At 57.5% G+C, this 18,700-nt stretch overlaps 8 protein-coding genes across 8 annotated transcripts; 6 read left to right on the forward strand and 2 right to left on the reverse strand.

Moving 5' to 3' along the window:
• Positions 1-196: 196 nt before the first annotated feature.
• Positions 197-1,127, reverse strand: CH63R_09853 (uncharacterized protein; the record flags this gene model as incomplete). Its single annotated transcript, XM_018304827.1, has 2 exons — positions 197-809; positions 1,036-1,127. 2 exons carry the CDS (start codon positions 1,125-1,127, stop codon positions 197-199), a joined length of 705 nt encoding a protein of 234 aa, XP_018154251.1.
• Positions 1,128-2,221: 1,094 nt separating this feature from the next.
• CH63R_09854 (Het-s domain protein) lies at positions 2,222-3,912 on the forward strand (the record flags this gene model as incomplete). The annotated part of the gene is made up of 2 exons (XM_018304828.1): positions 2,222-2,274; positions 2,340-3,912. 2 exons carry the CDS (start codon positions 2,222-2,224, stop codon positions 3,910-3,912), a joined length of 1,626 nt encoding a protein of 541 aa, XP_018154252.1.
• A 283-nt stretch (positions 3,913-4,195) lies between these two features.
• On the forward strand, positions 4,196-6,805 carry CH63R_09855 (Calcium/calmodulin-dependent protein kinase type 1B; the record flags this gene model as incomplete). Its single annotated transcript, XM_018304829.1, has 3 exons — positions 4,196-4,513; positions 4,578-4,787; positions 4,847-6,805. The coding sequence occupies 3 exons, from the start codon at positions 4,196-4,198 to the stop codon at positions 6,803-6,805; spliced, it is 2,487 nt and encodes an 828-aa protein (XP_018154253.1).
• Positions 6,806-7,279: 474 nt separating this feature from the next.
• CH63R_09856 (C6 zinc finger domain protein) lies at positions 7,280-7,558 on the forward strand (the record flags this gene model as incomplete). The annotated part of the gene is made up of 1 exon (XM_018304830.1): positions 7,280-7,558. One exon carries the CDS (start codon positions 7,280-7,282, stop codon positions 7,556-7,558), a length of 279 nt encoding a protein of 92 aa, XP_018154254.1.
• Positions 7,559-9,575: 2,017 nt separating this feature from the next.
• Positions 9,576-11,393, forward strand: CH63R_09857 (FAD binding domain-containing protein; the record flags this gene model as incomplete). Its single annotated transcript, XM_018304831.1, has 1 exon — positions 9,576-11,393. One exon carries the CDS (start codon positions 9,576-9,578, stop codon positions 11,391-11,393), a length of 1,818 nt encoding a protein of 605 aa, XP_018154255.1.
• Positions 11,394-11,620: 227 nt separating this feature from the next.
• On the forward strand, positions 11,621-12,310 carry CH63R_09858 (uncharacterized protein; the record flags this gene model as incomplete). The annotated part of the gene is made up of 2 exons (XM_018304832.1): positions 11,621-11,636; positions 11,778-12,310. 2 exons carry the CDS (start codon positions 11,621-11,623, stop codon positions 12,308-12,310), a joined length of 549 nt encoding a protein of 182 aa, XP_018154256.1.
• A 1,609-nt stretch (positions 12,311-13,919) lies between these two features.
• CH63R_09859 (Hexose transporter) lies at positions 13,920-15,906 on the forward strand (the record flags this gene model as incomplete). The annotated part of the gene is made up of 5 exons (XM_018304833.1): positions 13,920-13,999; positions 14,104-14,495; positions 14,569-14,695; positions 14,774-15,189; positions 15,275-15,906. The coding sequence occupies 5 exons, from the start codon at positions 13,920-13,922 to the stop codon at positions 15,904-15,906; spliced, it is 1,647 nt and encodes a 548-aa protein (XP_018154257.1).
• Positions 15,907-16,285: 379 nt separating this feature from the next.
• Positions 16,286-18,060, reverse strand: CH63R_09860 (uncharacterized protein; the record flags this gene model as incomplete). Its single annotated transcript, XM_018304834.1, has 2 exons — positions 16,286-16,593; positions 16,671-18,060. 2 exons carry the CDS (start codon positions 18,058-18,060, stop codon positions 16,286-16,288), a joined length of 1,698 nt encoding a protein of 565 aa, XP_018154258.1.
• Positions 18,061-18,700: the final 640 nt, after the last annotated feature.

Raw genomic sequence — 18,700 nt, forward strand, 5'->3', positions numbered from 1 at the left:
TCCCTCTAACGAATACCTGAACCCTTGTGTCTCTCATCCTGTGAATCGTGAGTGGTGCATGTGGAACCAAGCCATCGCCATGGTCTAGAAGCCTGCTCCGACATCGGCCTGGCACCCACGAGACGCCTCTGTCCTTTAGACCAAGCAGACCATTCCAAGCCAATCAATCCCGCCCCAGTGACCCCGTCCGCCAAAGTCAGAAGCCACCATTCGCTCCGAAGCCTCTACCCGCCAGGGATCCGAATCCCATCTCCATCGCGAAGCGCAGTCGCAGACCGCGCTCGACCGCCTCTCGGCCGGGATCCTCGGCTCCGAGCGGGTCGCCAGCGACACCGCCGCGTGGGGCCGCCAACCAACCCCGGGCGGGGCCGCCGCCGATCGCCTCGTCGTCGTAGTCGTAGTCGTTGTAGTCGTCGTCGCGATGACGACGCGCGCCGTTATGGACCCGCCGGACCGCCGTGGGCGCTGCTGCTGCTGCTGCGGCGGAGGCGGCGTTCCGGGCGATGCCCACGCGGTTGCACGGCGCGATGACCATGGTCCCGCCCGACATGCTGTGGACGTACGTGTTCGTCGCGCCGACGGGGGCGACGTTGCGGGTGCTGCTGCTGGCCGGGTGGTTGTTGACCCTGCGGGCGGACGGCGAGCGGCGGCGGGGGCCGGGCTGGTTGTGGACGTGGACGTTGACGTTGTTCGTGTTTGTGTTTGTGTTGTTGTTGTTGCTGTGGCGCTGCGCCTCGAGGAGGTGCGAGGCGTCGAGGTTGTACTCGGCCTTGGCCTCCTCCGGGGTGACTGCCTCGATGAAGCCAGGGCTACGGGTTGGGGTGAGTGAGTCGTATGTTACTGTCTTTTGTGTGATGTGTGTTTGGGTGTATATGGGTGAGAGAGAAAGGGGAAGAGAGATGGATGCAGATGGAGGGAGGAGGGGCGGGTTGGTGCTTGGCTGGGATGGCGAGCTTGAGTGCAGGATCGGAAGGCTCCAAAAGAGAACAGGGGACAGAAGCACTGTAAACTATTCCGGAGGAGGGAGTTGCTTACTCGTTCTTGAGATCGCTGGTATATAGCTCGCAGTAGAGCTCATGGATGCCGTCGGCGGTGGGACGCGTCATGATGGCGACCCTGAACGGCATCTTTGCGGTCGTTGTTTGTTGGTGTTTGGTGGGAGTAGAAGGTTTTGTTTGGGGTTATTGGCTTTGGTGAAGGAAAGATGGCACTCTTGGCGAGACTCTGTTGCGTGTTGAGGGTAGAGAGAGATGCCAAGACGAATAGGTACAACAAGTTTTGGCTTTGACTTGTCGGGGATTCGGAGTGGAAGATGAGAAGAGGAGAGGCAGATGAGACTTTGGGGAGGAGCCAAGGGCCTTTATAGCAAAGACGGAGAGGATATCGAGATATTCACTCGAGGGTCCTTTGACGCAGGGCCAGAGGTGAGGTCGTCGTGAGAGCTTCCACCCACGGAATCGGCAACGATTGACGGGAACATCCCCGTCCCTCACGTGTTGGTGGCGATGGGCCATTCACCCAGCTGAGGAGGACGATATGGCAGTCGGAAGATGGAGGTGCCGGTGAAATAGTTCCCCGTCAGCGGGAAAGGTGAAGCTGGATTTCAGGGATGAAATTTGCGCACAGACGTTTTTTTCATAGTTACAAAAGTTACAAACGCTGCCAACGCAACAGACTGTGTAAGCTTATCTTCCTAGTGTATCTGTAATTGCTTCCTTGGTCTCACTACGAAGGTTCTGAGTTGTACAACACACACTCTATCAACACTTACTTTGAACTTTGAAGCTGTACACAACTCCGAAGTAGTCAGAACTCTAACATTTTGCGGACTATAGCTTAAATCACAATGAATTCTGCTTGCCGACTTCAACCTCAGCTGACCTTACTTGATGTGCGAGCGGAGAACATGCACGCTGACATAATCATCCGCCGATGGTCTAACCCAACCCCTGCGGAGGGGAGGCGGGTGTTGGTGTTGGTGGTGGTGGCAGTGTCTTCTTCAGCTTGCAACTCAGCCTTCTGCCACTCACTCCATACATAACCATTTCGGCCATGACTCACAGAACGTAGTCTCACAGAACATAGTCTCGCAGTACGTAGTGAATTGAATCCCTGGCCTCATTCGTCACACTACAAAGCTTCAAACCCCTCAATATCCTGTCAAGTAGCCGCCAACGTTGTCACAGTCAACCGTGCATAGATACCCGCGTCCATCTCCACCATGCCCGCCGAGTTGGTTCTCGCCGTCGTGGCAGCCGCTGACCTATGTCTCAAGTACGTTTCTACAACGCACCAGGGTCGTCCCCTCCTCTGCTGTGTCCCCGCTGACCCTTTCTCAGATACGGCAAGGCTCTCACGGTCGTCTACCGAGACATCAAAGGGGCTGAAGAAGGCGTGAGATCCAAGCTGCTGCTTGTGGAGGCCATATGGAGCAAGACCGCCACCCAAGTCGACTTCCTCAAGAGGGTCGCCGGCGTCCTGGAGGAGGAGCACTGCCGCATCCACCTTGAGATCCTGCAGGTCCTCCAGGGCAAGCTGAACATCTCGATATCCAAGATCGAATCCGTCGTCAAGGGCGGCAGCTCGGGTTCCGAAGTCAAGCGGTGGAAATACGCCCGCCTCCGCGAGGCCATCGACGACTCCATCTCGGAGCTCCAGCAGTGGCAGAGCATCTTCGACCCGACCTGGTATCTCATCCTGCGCATGGGGAACAGGTTCATCGACGACGAGCTGTCGAAGCAGTCCGACGAGTTGGCGGTGGAGACCCTCTCGCTGCAGACATCGTCCACGTCCAGCTCGGGGAACTCAGCCCTCGCATCCGCGCAGGACCTCCGTCATACTTTGAAGGGGGACGGGGGCTCCGCCATGCACATCTCCCTACCGGAGAACGGTCTGGAATGGGAAACCGCGCGGGAGGTCGAGTACTCGACCACCATTCTGGTCAAGCGGCAGGGCTCCGACAGGGTGTTCGCGGTCGACACGATATCCTGTCGTGCCGAATACGACATCCTCCGCGTCAGGACGGACGCCGAGGGAATGGCCAAGAAGCTGAAGCGGGACGACATCGGCATCTTCGGGCTCCTCTCCTGCAAGGGCGTCGTGAAGCGGAAAGACGCCGACACCCGGCGGCTGGCCTCGCTGAGCCTTGTCTTCCAGCTTCCTTCCGCCTTTCACAACACAGCCGTGACGCCGGTCAGTCTGCGGACCCATCTCCTGCAGGAGCGGTCGTTCAGCGTGAGCCGCGTGCTGGACGTCGCGAAGCAGCTGGCGAGGGCGGTCAGCTTCGTCCACACGGTCGACTTCGTGCACAAGAACATACGCCCCGAGACGATCCTCGTCTTCCCGGACCACGACTCTGGGTCGCCCTCGGAGCTGGGCTCGGCCTTCCTCCTGGGCTTCGACTCGTTCCGTAATATCAACTTCCATACGCTGAAAATGGGCGACGAGGCGTGGGAGCGGAACCTTTACCGACACCCGAGCCGCCAGGGGCTCCAGGCCCAGGAGGCCTACATCATGCAGCACGACGTGTACAGCCTCGGAGTATGCCTTCTCGAGATCGGGCTTTGGGATAGCTTTGTCCAGTACGGCTCTCCCCTGGACGACGAAACGAAGCGAGAAAAGGTTCCAGTCCCGGGGAGGAGGCTGAGTGACGGGCTTGAAAGTGTTCTATGTGAGGATGGAGACATCGCCGGGAAGATGAAGGTCAAGGATGAGCTGGTCAGCCTCGCAAGGTCTCGCTTACCGCTCTGCATGGGCAGCCGGTACGCGGCTGTGGTGGTTACGTGTCTCACGTGCCTTGATGAGGACACTGAGGAGTTCAGGGGCGAGGATATGCAAGATGAGGATGGCATCTTGGTCGGGGTGCGGTTCATCGAGAAGGTGCTCGTACGACTCGGTGAGATTGTGATCTAGCTTATTGTTATAGCAAAGCGAGCGATTGATCCAAGTGGTTTCGTTGCATCCTATCTTCCCCCGTGTTTTACGCTCATTGAGACGAGTATGCCGTATCTGGCCGGAATCGGTTGGCTGTTCAAGAAAAATGATTCTCCAGCGCCTTGTTCGTTGCTAATATCAAAGTATCTTGTTCGTTAAAGATGCGTTTATTACCAAGCGATCAACAGACTTTACTGTTTTCAACGGCGCGACCACGAACAGTCCCCTCCTCCGATAACCCCGCTCCGCCGCCCGGCCCGACATGTCTCTCCACTCGGACCTCGTCCAGGAATCGAAACTCGAGACGACCTTCTTCCCGAGCCACACCCGACACACCTTCTACCAGCGCGGGACGACAGGCCGCGAACGAAGACTCAAGGTCGAGGAGCAATGGACGCGGAAGAAGCGCCTCGGCCAGGGCGCCTACGGCACCGTCTGGTTGGAGACGTGCGATCGGCCCGCGAGGCAGAGCGTACCGGCCGTCCGGGCCGTCAAGGAGATACCCATCGACGCCGCCAAGTCGGACAAGGTTGAATACCTCCAAGAGCTGGAGGCCATCATGAAGTTTTCTCAGTCACGGGTAAAACCTACCACCGCCTGTCGATGGATTCGAGAATATGGGCCCGCTCTAACTTCGTGGGCAGTACACACCCTGTTTCGTCCAGTCCTTTGGCTGGTTTGAAGGTCCCGAGTCCATTTACATCACGATGGAGTACATCGCCAAGGGAGACCTGCAGCAACATCTTAGACATCCCATCCCCGAACGGGAGACCAAGATGGTTGCTTTCCAGCTGGCGGAAGGCCTCGAGCACATGCACACGAACGGCTTCACGCACAGGGACCTGAAGCCAGGGGTAACCACCTCTCTCTGTCGGTTGTCCCTTTGGAGCTGGAACTAACTTGGCCCCTCCAGAACATACTTGTCGTCTGCGGCAGTCCCAACTGGCTTGTGCAAATATCAGACTTCGGCATCAGCAAGCGGCTGCGATCTGATCAGTCCACCCTCGGCACTATCCGCAAGGGGACGCTGGGCTTCATGGCTCCAGAGATGCTCGGCTTCGTGAAGGACAGGGGGTACCCGCACGCCGTCGATATCTGGTCCTTAGGGGCCGTGGTGTACCGCATGTTGACGAACGGTTCCCTGCTCGCAGACTTCTCGCAGCTTCACAAGTACGCGCTGGGCGAGGCCTCGCTGCCGACCGAGGACCTCGACTCATGTGGCGCAACGCCATCTCTCAGGGACCTTTTAAACCAGCTCCTTGCGCCGTCGCCTAGGACGCGACCGTCCGCCACGCATGTTTTGGAGCACGAATGGTTCAAAAACGATATCGGAACCTCGTTGGAAGATACCGTGGAAACCGGGGGGGACGATGATCTTGCTGGCAAACTCCAGCTTGATGCCCTTGGCTTCCGCCACGAGGCCCCGGATTCCACTGACGAAACAGGTGACTCCTACTCCGCTGCCTGGAGTACTGTCGTGTTATCGGAAACGACAACCCGGCCATTGGAAGGGAAGACTGTGAACAAGCCAGCGGCCGAAACGGCCGAGGGCATCGTCAGTTCCGGCACGGTCGAAGGCCCGGACGAGAATGCGTTAGACGCTGTCAGTAACGAAAACACCATCCCGGTACAGCCTCACATTCCACTCACAACGACACGTTGTACTACGGCAGAGGCCCAAACGTCAGAGATACATGTCGAACAAGGCTACAGCGCTTCTCATGTCGAATCCCAAAAAGTCGAACTCGACACTGTCGTCATCCCGATTCCCATGGGCGATAGGGACGATGTTCCACCCTCCAGAACACTTCCATGGACGCCGCTTCACACCGCCTCGAAATACGGTCAAATCGAACGCGTCAGGAGATTCGTCGAGGAGGGGGCGGACTTCACGCTTGCGATCTCCAGCGGCTCGACGCCACTCTCCTTGGCCTCGTCCAACGGCCACCCAGACGTGGTGAAATTGCTTCTCGACAAGGGGGCGAGCTGCAATGTCGTCAACAACAGCGGGTGGACGCCGCTCTGCGCCGCGCTGTCCGGGGGCCATTGTGAAGTCGCCAAGCTGCTCATCCTGAATGGAGCAGATGTTACAGCAGCAATCTCTGACGGGGGGACGCCACTGCATGTGGCCGTAAGCAACGGCTACCCAGACGTCGTGAAGCTGCTCCTCGAGAGAGGGGCGGATCCAAACGCTGCCACCAACGAGGGCTGGACGGCTCTCTCTTGGGCCTCAGACCGCGGCAATGTCGACCTTGTCAAGTTGCTCCTCGACTGGGGAGCCAACAGCAACGCCTCGGTCACCGCTAACATATCAACGCCGCTTCACATAGCCGTGAGTGCCGGCCACCTCGAGGTTGTCAGGCTGCTCCTCGCCAAGGGGGCAGACTGCAACATCACAACTGGCAGCGGTTGGACGCCGCTCCATTCTGCCGTGAAATACGGTCAAACGAAGTCGGCCGAGTTGCTGCTCGAGTATGGGGCGGACGTCGCCCGGGCCGACAAGCTGGGGTGGACGCCGCTCCTGGGGGCGGCAGACGGGGGGAATCTTTCGATCGCCATCCTGCTGCTCAGCAAGGGGGCAAATACCGCAGCCACCACCGCAGACGGCTGGACGGCGCTTGGGTTCGCCTCCGCCCGGGGCGATTTCGGCCTCGTCAAACTCCTACTCGAGAGGGGGGCCGACCCCAAGGTTGCTTCCGCAGGGCTGACGCCGCTCGGCCTGGCCACGAACAACGGCCATGAGCTGGTTGCCAAGCTGCTCCGCGACAAGATGAGCCTCAACTCCTTTTTTCCTCGCGTTGGAAATTCAAGACGCACTTTCCGTCTACGAAATAAAGGATTTACAACAGTTACTTTCTCCAAGACCAAATAAATGTCAAGAGGTTAGATGTAATGTTGATAAAAGCAAATAGCTAATATAACTACGTTGCTAATGTTATTGAAAGTAGCTGAAAAAAGCAGCTCTGCTTTATAATAGAAACTCAGCTTCATTAAACTGCGAAATAATAGTTTAGTTGTATGCGTTGTTGTTGTTTTCTGCCTTGGGCCTGTTAAACGGCGGTTTTCTGGATTCCCACGTGTCTCTAACATAAATAAACCCTTGCTAATGCATATTTTGTCCTGCTATTTGTTTTCTGGCAAGTTGCCAGTGTTACACAGACAGCTCGTTGTTGTCCTGGTATCCCTGTTGGAAGGGCACTTGGGGATCCCTGAAACAATGCTTCCATGGCAGAATAAGAACTTCAATCGCCCAAGGCGCCGAGAGGCATCCAGGCGGAAGTAAAAAGTCTGGGTGAGAGTGAGAAACCATCCCATCGACCCCGAAGAAATTCGTTGGTACATGGTCATGGGTTACATCCCCGGCGCGTCGTTAAACAAGATATGGGATGATCTGAGCCAAGAAACGCGTCAACTTGTGACTTCAAAGACCGCCGATCTGATGTACCGGGTGCCATCGGAAATGCTCATCGATATGCCACCCGATCCTGTCGACGCTGAAGATGAAAAGTCATGGCAAGGCTCCGATAATTGCGACAAGGCTTTCAGCGGCATGGTTCTCACTCTGTTGTCGGACCATGGTGATCGGGTGACGGGTCAGCTGAAGTGGGCATTACCTTTGGGCTGACAACTGGCTGGCTTATGTTAGGACGGGTTCGCATCGTGGAAAAAGAGAACTTCATAATATGCATGACAAGGGGATTGTAGCCTATTGACACTGCGAGGGAATCAAAGAATTATCCCGACATCAAGATATCACGGATATTTCTCTGTTGCGACCCGCTGATCGTGGAGAATTCGACCCGCCCAAGCCAACTCCCAGACACACTCCAAACTCACAACAGTGCATATATGTTCTTAGTTGCTTGGGTATTGTGAGCTGGTGTCTCTGGTAGTAAACACACGTACCACAGCAGAAACAAAGGCAGAAGGGCAGGGCAGAGGCTCTGTGGGCTGTTTAATGCATGTTGGGAGATTCGCTTCAATTGTTGTAGTGCATTAGCCATTGACTGTTGAAAGTTATCGTATGTTATGTTTAGTCTATGAACAGAAGTTAGTGACTTCACTCGTTACAAGGGTTGCAGTCGTAAACTCACTATGTTTTGAGATGCTGATGCTAATGATGAAATAGGTTGCTGAATCATGCGTGGTTTAGGACACTATTCGATCAGGTCAGGTACAGGCCGCAGTTATTCGGCTGAATAACAGAAGTGAGCTTTGCAGCATATCGACTCGGCGGGGACCATCTTACAGACTGCGGTGCGAGCCCTGCCAGACGAGTTGCATAAACGTAATCAATGACATGTCACACTGACGAGTGGCGGCTGGGTCGGGACAATCGCATGTCGAGAGGCAGTAAAACCAAGATAGCATAACTTGCATTAAGCCATAAGGTAAAAGACGTTAGAGACTGAAAGTAAAAGGGTTGGGCATCAAAAGTCAGTGTGACGGTGTCGGAGCTGGGCGCGGCCTCAGCGCAAGCGGTTCATCCAGGAAGTCAGAAGCCCAGCAGAAACTCTGTGGCCCCAGATCCCCATGAAAGAGCTGTTGATGGTCGGCCTTTTGACTTTGCCAGAAGACATCGGACGTATTTCTGCCCTGGAAAGTCAGGGTCGCAGGAGTCCCTCTGGATAAATGCATCTTGAAACAGCCCCCGACAAAGCCTCAAAGGCATAAAATAAATGGTTACTGTCCTGTTCGCCTTATGGAACATGACAACCCTAAAACGAATGCTATGTCTGTAGCCGTGATTTTGGGGAAATCACCGGCTGCATTGCCCGGCGGTGACGAGAATATCCCTCCGAGGAATCATCGCAGAAGAGAAACCCGTGATGATGACGGCTGATGCTGTGAGCTGACAGATGCTCGCTTATCGAGGGGGCATCGGCGGCTTTGACCTCCGACCCCCGATGCTTCACGTGACTCGGGCCACCCCCGGAACCCAGCGGGCCTCCGCCGTCCGACTTCCACAGCTCTCCAGCTCCAACCACTGGATGCGAACAACCGTTTCTGGTTCCCCAAACAGGACAATGCCGCACAGCCAAGCCTGGCACAGCAAGATCCTTCCATCTCACGTCTCCAGATAAAGCAAAAGTTGACAGCTTCGCCGGCCAATGAACAATGCTCCAACTCAACTCTCGCACGTCGCCCGGGCGCAAACCCGGCCGAGTCTATCTTCGGCGGACCCATATGGACGACGCCCAAGGCCTAGGACAGGTGGTTTCTCGGCCAGCCAGCCCTGCATTGCATTTCTGATATTGGAGTTATCCCGTCTTACCTTGACGCCTACGGAAGACTTATCTTGACCTAACCGGGAACGAGCGTGACGTACGCAGGGAGGCGTGAAGCACGGGTGCCGGAGCTTGTGAAAGGCGAGGGCACCGATGGGTTCGTCCAGCTGATGTTGGAGGAGGGGGGCATGGAAACTCTGTGCTATCTGAAGCATATCAATTGCCCCTCCTAAACGTTCCGCAATACGAAAGAGGATGGACGGATAGATGAAAGGCAGAGCAGCGATATGATCGATCCTATTTAACTCGCCGCGTCTCCCTCGTCTCTCGCTCCCGGGGGTTTGAACCATCGTTATCGAGACACGAACGCAATCAACACACCACTAAACAACCCAACCCAAATCACCAGACCAAATGCATTCACCAACGGATTCGTCAACCAGTTCACGATCGGATGATTCACCGATAGTCATTTCGCCAGCAGCTTCGCCAACGGCTTCACCGCCGGAAAAGGCACCGCTGACTACATCGTCGACCACCACCACCACCACCACCACCAACAAGACCCCCACTGCCACAACCACCAAGAGGCCGTCGTCGCCGCCGCCAAAGGTGAGCAACACGGACGTCCTCATCATCGGCGCCGGCCCGACGGGCCTCACCCTCGCCCTCGAGCTCTCGGTCCAGAGCATCCCCTTCCGCATCATCGACAAGCTCCCCGAGCCCTCGGACAAGTCGCGCGCCCTCGCCGTCCAGTGCCGCTCGCAGGAGCTCCTCAACCGCCACCCGCACATCGCCGAGTCCATGCTCGCCGACGGCACAAAGGGCCCCGGCGTCAACATCTACTGCAACAAGCGCCACCTCGTCACCGGCACCTTTGACGACCTTGGCTTCGATGACACCCGCTTCCCGCTGCCCCTGTGGGTCTCCCAGGCCGACACCGAGGCCGCCATGCTCCGCCAGCTCGAGGTCTACGGCGGCACCGTCGAGCGCGGCGTCTCGGCCGAAGACATCAAGCAGGACGGCGTCCGCGCCAGCGCCACTCTCGTCAGGAGCTCCTCCTCCTCCTCCTCTTCCTCCACTCCCGAGAAAGAGATCTTGCGTGCCAAGTACATCGTCGGCTGCGACGGCGCCCACAGCGTCGTCCGCCACAGCGCCGACGTGACGTTCGAGGGGTCGCAGTACCCGCAGCAGTACATCCTCTGCGACGCCAAGGTCCGCGGCGACTACGACGCCGAGCGCGTCTCCCTCTTCCTCGGCAGCCGCGTCATGGTCGTCTTCCCCCTCAGGGACGGCGTCATCCGCATGGTCGGCGAGCGCTCGTCGCGCAGCAAGCGCGAGGGCGACCCGGACGTCGCCGAGATCGAGGCCTTCATGGAGGAGGTCATGGGCCGCCGCCCCGAGATCGAGGAGGCCCTCTGGCTGGCGAGCTTCCGCTGGAACTGCCGCGGCGTCAACCGGTACCGCGACGGCCGCCTGTTCCTCGCCGGCGACGCCGCACACATCCACTCCCCCGCCGGCGGGCAGGGCATGAACACGGGCATCCAGGACGCCGTCAACCTCGGCTGGAAGCTGGCGGCCGTCATCCGCGGCGAGAAGGAGGAGTCCTTCCTCGACACGTATCACGAGGAGCGGCACCCGGTCGGCCAGCACCTGCTCACGGGGACGGACCGCATGTTCAGCATGGTGGCGTCGCAGAACACCATCTTCACCACCGTCCGCAACGCGCTGATGCCCTGGATCGTCCCGCGCGTGTGGAACAACCGGGCGCGGCGGCTGTCCGTCTACACCTTCATCTCGCAGATGGCCATCAAGTACCGGCGGAGCTCCATCGTCGGCACGGCCATCGGGTTCGAAGGGCCCGTGAGGGGCGGCTGGCGCGCGCCGGACGGCCAGTTGACGGACGAGAGGGGCGAGAAGGCGCGGTGGCTGCTCGGCATGACGAGCGCGCGCGACCACACCATCCTCCTCTTCGCTGGCGTCGAGGCCGACGAGGAGAACCTCGAGGCGGCCGAGGAGAAGCTCGTGACGGACGGCCGGTTCAAGGAGTACGAGGTCGTCAAGGTGTACGCCGGCGACACGGTCGGCAAGGGGGGCTACAAGGACGTTGACGGCATGCTGCACAAGCGGTACGGGTTCGAGAAGGGGGCCGGGTTCGTGGTCGTCCGGCCGGACGGGTACGTCGAGTTCATCGGGCCGGCCGAGTGTGTCGAGGAGTTCCTCATGATGTGAGACGGGCGGGATGATGGGCACTACACTACACTTGGACAACAGGACGTTTCACCTTGATTGCGAATTCACGAAAACTTGTTGGAGCGAGGAGTAATTTAATCAGTATCGCGAGTTGTCAGGGAAAAAGGCCGGCGTTCGGGACAGACACAAAGCAAGAGGAAAACTACCGGCGGCAGGAATTATCTCAACTCTTTTATTGAAATTCCCCGCGGGGATCGAGTCACTGCATGCTTCGACCTTTGAGTGAAACAAGAAGATTCGAGACCGTGTTGCTCTGTTTTTGTGGTTTTTATTTTCTTTGCATTGTTTTCGGCCGTACACTCGGCGACTCAACCGAATCCAATTGATAGCCGGATAAATCCCCCCCCCCCCACCCCCCACGAGCACTCGTTCTGTGTGGTGAACCGTCTGAAAGGGGAGGAAACCGGCGACTGGCCAGAATCATAGAGAGGCCAGATCGCGGCCAGATCCCGACGTCCGAGGTCGGAAACTCTCCGAGCCAACGGCCGCGCGAGCAGCCATGTTCCCGTCACCGTAAGAGCCTCAACGGCGCGCGTGGCGAGAGAGACGACAGACTTCTGGAGAGCAGAGTGTTGGCGTTTGACGGGAGAAGTACCCCACAACTTCCTTTCCCTCCCCCCCATCATTATCTGTTGGTTGGTTGTTTGTCTTTAATTTTCTCTTCTTTTCCCTTCCTTCTCCAGGTGGGTTGTTGGCCAAGCGTCGCACAGCAGAGTTTGGTGGGAATCCTCAAACGCGAAGACATCAGACTGACAGAAAGACGGAGGGAGAAAAGTGGCGACTTGGAGTTGGGTGTACGATGTATGTACCTACCCCCCGCATTAACGATGCATCATCGGCCGGGCGTTGGTAGATTATTCGGACCGAATATGCCATCGGGGTCCCAGAGTTTCTAATCCGGTCCTATTTCTCCTTTTCCCCCCCTTAAACCACCCCCAAAAGTTCCCATTCAGAGTGAGTTCCAGCCGTAGAGGATCATAATGCAGTTGCAGAATGAAGAGATGCGTTAGGGATGGTGGTGGTGGTGGTGGTGGTGAATAAGGATCCGAGTCCCGTCCCGTGCGTGTTGATGCAACTAGAACAGAACAGCAAGGGCGAACTCTGACCGAGCCGTTCGCCCCAACCGAGAGACCTGCGTAAATGCAAGAAACCAAACGGGGGAACCTAAACTCAGGCGGGGACAATCCAAGGCAACTGAACTGAAATGACATCCAAACGTCTTTTTTTCTTTTTGTTTCTGACAGGCGGCCACGAGCACATAATAGGATTCGTCACTCTAGACCAAGAACAAGACCTACCGAGCGTCGCAACCCGCCCTCTGCGCCATCTCTCTGCTAAGCACCGAGATCGACTTGGTTAAGCTTCGGCCACGACGGGGGGCCCCTGCTCGCCGTTTCAGGGCCCGCGGTGGAGAAGAGACGACGTCATCGCGGCCCTTTGCGGCAATGATGGATGCAAGGGGGTTGTGAAGTTCAACGTCACTCGTGTGTTGCTGACTCTCTCTCTCTCTCTCTAGGCCCTTTCGCCCTGTTCTGCCCACCACTCACCCCGACATGTCACCGAGACGTGGGGAACGGCGGTAAACAGAATCCAGCAGACAGACGCGCCAGGACCCCAGGAGACTGAGGAGAGTACCCGGCCTCCAGATGACGGACGATCCAAGTTGCGGGGTGCAGCGGCGGCGTCGACACGACTCGCGTCCTCGCCTCCTCTGGCCGGACGGCGAACGCTTATGACCTGGAGGAAGAACGCTGACAGGACGCCGGCCTCGACCCCGGAACTCACGCGGTCCCCTGTCCGTCGAGTATGATGCATTTGCATCCTCTCGTCGTCGTTGTCTCTTTTCCCCCACACCACCACCACCACCACCCCCAGCCCCAAGCCCGTCCCTTTCGGCCCGGCCTAATGAGCGTTGATACCAGCGGGGGGGGTCACCGCTCCTAGGACCTTGCCCGAACCCAAGGTATTCCTTGGCCGTTGTTGGGTTGCGGCTCCGGAACGCGCCCACGCCCCGCGCCTATTAACTTGGCACCAGGTTGACAGAGAGAGCACCGCGGCGTCAATGACATACGTGCCCGCATCGTAACGCTGCCGCACCATGACGATGACATACTCCTGTTATCCACACCGCGTCCCTCGTTCCCCATGGGAAGAGTGGGTGGGTAATCCTGCGACAGATTGAGCGGCGTATCCGGGGACCGACCTAGGCCTCGGGACGATGAGCGGGAGCGATGCATCGGGCGTTGAAGGGGGGATGGGGATGGGCTATTGCCGATTCTCTTGGCCATCTATATAGAGTCCGTCCAATGCCACCTTCCAAGAGGGGTTCGTGCGTCCTTGGTCTAATCAGCATCTTTTGCAAGCTCGGGGGATCTACGGGCCTTGATAGATTCACTCTCAGTCCGCTCTCACTCTCACTCTCACTCTTCACCAACGCCCTTCTCACTCTCACACAACACCAAAGACGCCACACACCTCAACTCCACCTCCGGCCCTGCTCTCATCATGGGTTGGTTCGGGTTAAAGGGCGGATGGCTCACCTTCTGGGTGACGGTCGCCTGCGCGACAGACATGACGCTCTTCGGGTACGTCCATCCTCACTTGCCTCTCATCCCCATCCCATCATCTCACGCGCACTCCCCCCCATCTCAACTCCTCACAACTAACAAAACATCCCCCTCGCTCCCAGCTATGACCAGGGCGTCTTCGGCGGCGTCATCGTCACAAACGACTTCCTCGAGACCATGGGCATCGTCGGCGACGACAAGCTCCAGTCCACCGTCACGGCCATCTACGACATCGGCTGCTTCCTCGGCGCCATCTCCACCATCTGGATCGGCGAGCGCTGGGGCCGCAAGAACACCATCCTCGTCGGCACCACCATCATGTCCGTCGGCGCCATCTTGCAGACTGCCGCCTTCGGCCTGCCCCAGATGTTCGTCGGCCGCGTCGTCGCCGGCATCGGCAACGGCATCAACACCTCCACCGCCCCCGTCTGGCAGGGCGAGACGAGCAAGGCCAGCTGGAGGGGCAAGCTGATCGTCATCGAGATGATTATGAACATCTTTGGCTTCTCGCTGAGTGAGTCCCCCACCCCCCACCTCCCGCGGCAGTAGTCGGTGAGCAAGAGTTACAAGAGCTAACGATCAATCAGGTAACTGGGTGACCTTTGGGTTCTCGTTCCTCCCCGGCTCCGTCTCGTGGCGCGTGCCTTTGGCATTCCAGTTCCTCTTCATCATCATCCTCTACGGCACCGTCCCCTGGCTTCCAGAGTCCCCTCGGTACGTTTTCCCTCCTTCCTCCACGCCTTCATTCATCCGTGTGGAACAAAAGACTAACACATTTCCTCCCCCTTCCAGCTGGCTCATCGCCAAGGGCCGCATCCCCGAGGCCGAACAGATCCTCGCAGACCTCGAGGACCGCCCCGTCGACGACGCCTACATCCAGACGCAGTCCAAGGACATCCAGTGGGCCGTAAACTACGAGCGCGAGAACACCGTCCCGTGGTCCGACCTCCTCCGCGGGCGCACCGGCGAGACCGCCGGCACCGGCACCGTCCGCCGCCTCATCCTCGGCATGGGCACCCAGGCCATGCAGCAGTTCAGCGGCATTAACGTCACGAGCTACTACCTGCCCCTCGTGCTAATCAACTCGGTCGGCCTCACCAACAACATGGCCCGCCTGCTCGCGGCCTGCAACTCCGTCAGCTACCTGCTCTTCAGTCTGATTGGAATCCCCAACGTCGAGCGGTGGGGTCGGAGGAAGATGATGATGTGTAAGTCGGTGTCGATTTTCCACCTTTCCCCCTTTCCCCCTTTCGCCATGTTGACAACCTCAACTGACTTTTATTTCCACACCAGACGCCGCGTTCGGCCAGTTCGTCTGCTACGCCGTCATCACCGTCTGCATCCGTCACAACGAGATGGACAGCCTCGCGCCGGCGATCCGGTCCCAGTGGGCCAAGGCCTCCATCGCCTTCTTCTTCCTCTACTACGTCTTCTTCGGCATCGGCTGGCAGGGCGTCCCCTGGCTGTACCCGACCGAGATCAACAGCTTGTCGATGCGCACAAAGGGCGCCGCCCTCGGCACCGCGACCAACTGGATCGTCAACTTCATGGTCGTCGAGATCACGCCGCCCGGCATCACCTCGCTCGGCTGGCGCTTCTACATCATCTGGACCGTCTTCAACTTCTCCTTCGTGCCCATCGTCTACCTCTTCTACCCGGAGACGGCCGACCGCTCGCTCGAGGACGTCGACCGCTTCTTCGCCGACAACCACGACGTCCTCGTCTTCCGCGACAAGGACGCCACCTCCTCCAAGCGCCCGCTCAAGTACGTCGCCCAGGAGGAGGAGGAGATCCGGAAGCGCAACAGCGGCGTCGTGCCCGGCGATGTCGAGGACATGCTGCGCCGCAGGGGCGCCGCGGAGAAGATCAAGAAGGGAGGGGATGACGAGGAGATGGCGTTTGGCGAGCACAAGGAGAGGACCTAAGATGAGATCGAGGTGTGAGGGGGCGAGGTGGCAGTGGTGATGTAGGATATGATGAGAGGTTTACGAGTGATGACAGTATAACAACACGATACCAGATGATTTCGTCTTTTTTTTGATTTTTTTGTCTCGTTCTGAACTCGGGATGACCGACTATATCGCCTCGGGATGAGGAGATGGTTGGATGCCGGATGATACCCGATGATTTCACCTGGTTTTTGATCTTGAGACAGATAGGTGATTTCACCTCTTTTTTGATCTCGAGTAAGATGATTTCACCTTGTTTTTGGTCTCGAAGCAATAGACTATTCGGCTCTTCTTCACTTCAAGCACCCTCGTGCACGACAACCTCATTCTCCTTTCCTATGCCCTTTCGAGCAGCCTATGCGGAAGAATCCTCCGGAGCCGTCCCAGCCTCGCCCTCTCCTAGAACCTTCACTTCGTCGCGAGAGTCCGCGGCGGCGGCATTGTCATCGCCTCCGCCTCCTCTCGCCACTTGAGCGCTGTGTTCTCCTTCCTTCGCAGCCAAAAACGTCCGATGCTGTCGTCCCCCATGCTTGTGCCATCCTTCAAGCTCTTCAGGTTCGGACCGCTGTCGAAGTGCGACTTCCTGCACGTGTGAGAAGCCCGGCCTTACCTCATGACGGTGTATTTCCAAGGAAGGCAAGTGGCCAAACTTTCGAAGGCGCTCTGGTGGATAATTGGGTCAGTGATCAACAACAACATTGGGGGGGGGGGGCGTGGTTGGGTTTCCTCGGTCTTCTTACCCAAGTCTGCTCTCTCCTTCTGCTTCTCGGCGCCCTGGAACATGGCGGCCACCGCCTGAAGTCGCTCATCTTCCTCCTTCTCCTTCATCTCCTCCTCGGCCAACTCGAGCGCCAGCTCCGCCTCTTCGATCTTGTCGAGAGTCTTGAACGTGGAATACTTCCCCTTGGACCACTCCTCCGATCCCTCCTCCAGCTCGCCAAACTCCTTTCTGAGCCAGCCTTGGAACTCTCCGAGTGTCCACTTGGCGTTGAACCAACCGATAAAGTTGCCAAAGCCCTCGGGGCTGCAACGCTCGAGCGGGTGAGGCGGCAAGGGGAGCATCTCGAGGCAATGCTGACTCTGGCCTTCCTTTTTGCCTTCTCTGGTTTTGCGCCACACCTCTGTGAGGTTGTAGTCAAGCATCACCATCCGCGGCTCGTCCAGCTCACGCACGCCCTCTCGAGCTCCGTGGTTGCGCAAGGTGACGAGGAGGCTTCTGGGCTTGCAACCGGGGTGCTGGACGCCGATGTGCATGTGGCAAACAATCTCGTGGATGAAGTCGCGGAAAATCTTCAGCCGAACGTCCTCGTTCAATTTCAGCGTCCTATTCTGAGAGTGGCCAGACGCGTCCTGGTATCTGTGGAAGATGATCGGCTTCGGGTTCGGGCGGAGGAAGCCGCTGCCTTTGTCTCTGGTGCAGAGGTCTTCCATGGCATGGCCCTCGACGTATTCCATGAGAACCAGAGCAGCGCATCTGTACTGAGTGTCGCCCTTGTCGTCCTCGCCCATGTCAAACCTCACCGCCCAGGAGCCGTAGTACTGGGGAATGAGGTGCGGGTGGCCAGTGACGCTGTTGTCGTTATTCTGTCCATTCTTGCCTTTGGCTGAGAGGTCGGCGGGTAGGCCTCTTTGGTAGAGGTATGACAACGCCCCGGCTTCGCGGCTGAGAGTCTGTTCGGCGTAACCTTCATTTCCGTAAAGCGTGGTCAGAAACTCGTCGGTGCCGGGGAAGAACATGGAGTCGAAAACTTTGGCGACAAGCAGGCTTGGGGCTTGTTGGGAACGTCGCTTGCGCGGGTTTCCAGGGAAGGGTGCGTGAAGATATTTGCAATCATCTGGAGCCTTGGTGACTTTGCAAAGAAGAACCTGGGCTCCGGACTTGATTCCGCCGGAGAGAGACTTCACAATCTCGATGCGAGCTTGTTGCTTTGGTGGCGTCTCGTGGGCCTTGGTCGGGTTGAAGTTCCGGATCCAACCCAGCCGCTTCACCTCGTAATAGAATGACTTGGGCTTGCTGTACTGCGGGAGGCCGTAAGGCTCGACAGGCTTGTATGGGTAGAGCGTCAGCTTTTCACCCGGATCGTACCGCGCAAACTCCAAGGAAGAATTGATGTCATAGAATTCAGACATGATGATGGCCGCTGATGAGAAGAACGGTGAAAAGTGTAGTTGACGATGGATGGCTGCGATGGTTCATGGAGAAGATGCAAGGATGGTGAAGGCGGGATCATCTGAGAGAGAGGATGGATGGGGTTGACCATGAGGACCTTGTTTTATAAAAGGCAACTGCGTGGAAGATAGATGAGGGACGGATGAGACGGATGAGATGAAAGAAGCAAACGGTGATAGATGCCTTGATCTAAGGTGGATAACAGAAAGGTACATGCCCACCTACCCTTTCAGCTGGCAGACCACATAACGCTGGAGACAGCAGGTGGCAAGTTGCACGGACACTGGGTTTCTTGTCCTTGGGTACCTAAGGTAAGTACTGAGGTAGCAGCTTGGTATGTCTTGTGGCTGAAAGGGTGCACAGAGCTGGAACACTCTCAAAGTCAATTGGAGCCTGGAACCCAATCCAGCCTCTGCCACATGGCGCTGAAAAAGAACAAACGCAGCCCTACTGCATGAAAATCCTTACTTAGCATCTAGACAAACTACTTGCACCAATCTGGGCTTTGGCGCCTTGGGCCAATATGAAAAGCACCTTGCCTTGGTCAATCAGCGGATGAATGGTTTTGTTTGACTACCTACCTGCCTGACTAGGTACATG

Source organism: Colletotrichum higginsianum, assembly GCF_001672515.1.
Source record: "Colletotrichum higginsianum IMI 349063 chromosome 7 map unlocalized unitig_7, whole genome shotgun sequence".
NCBI classification, from domain to species: domain Eukaryota; kingdom Fungi; phylum Ascomycota; class Sordariomycetes; order Glomerellales; family Glomerellaceae; genus Colletotrichum; species Colletotrichum higginsianum.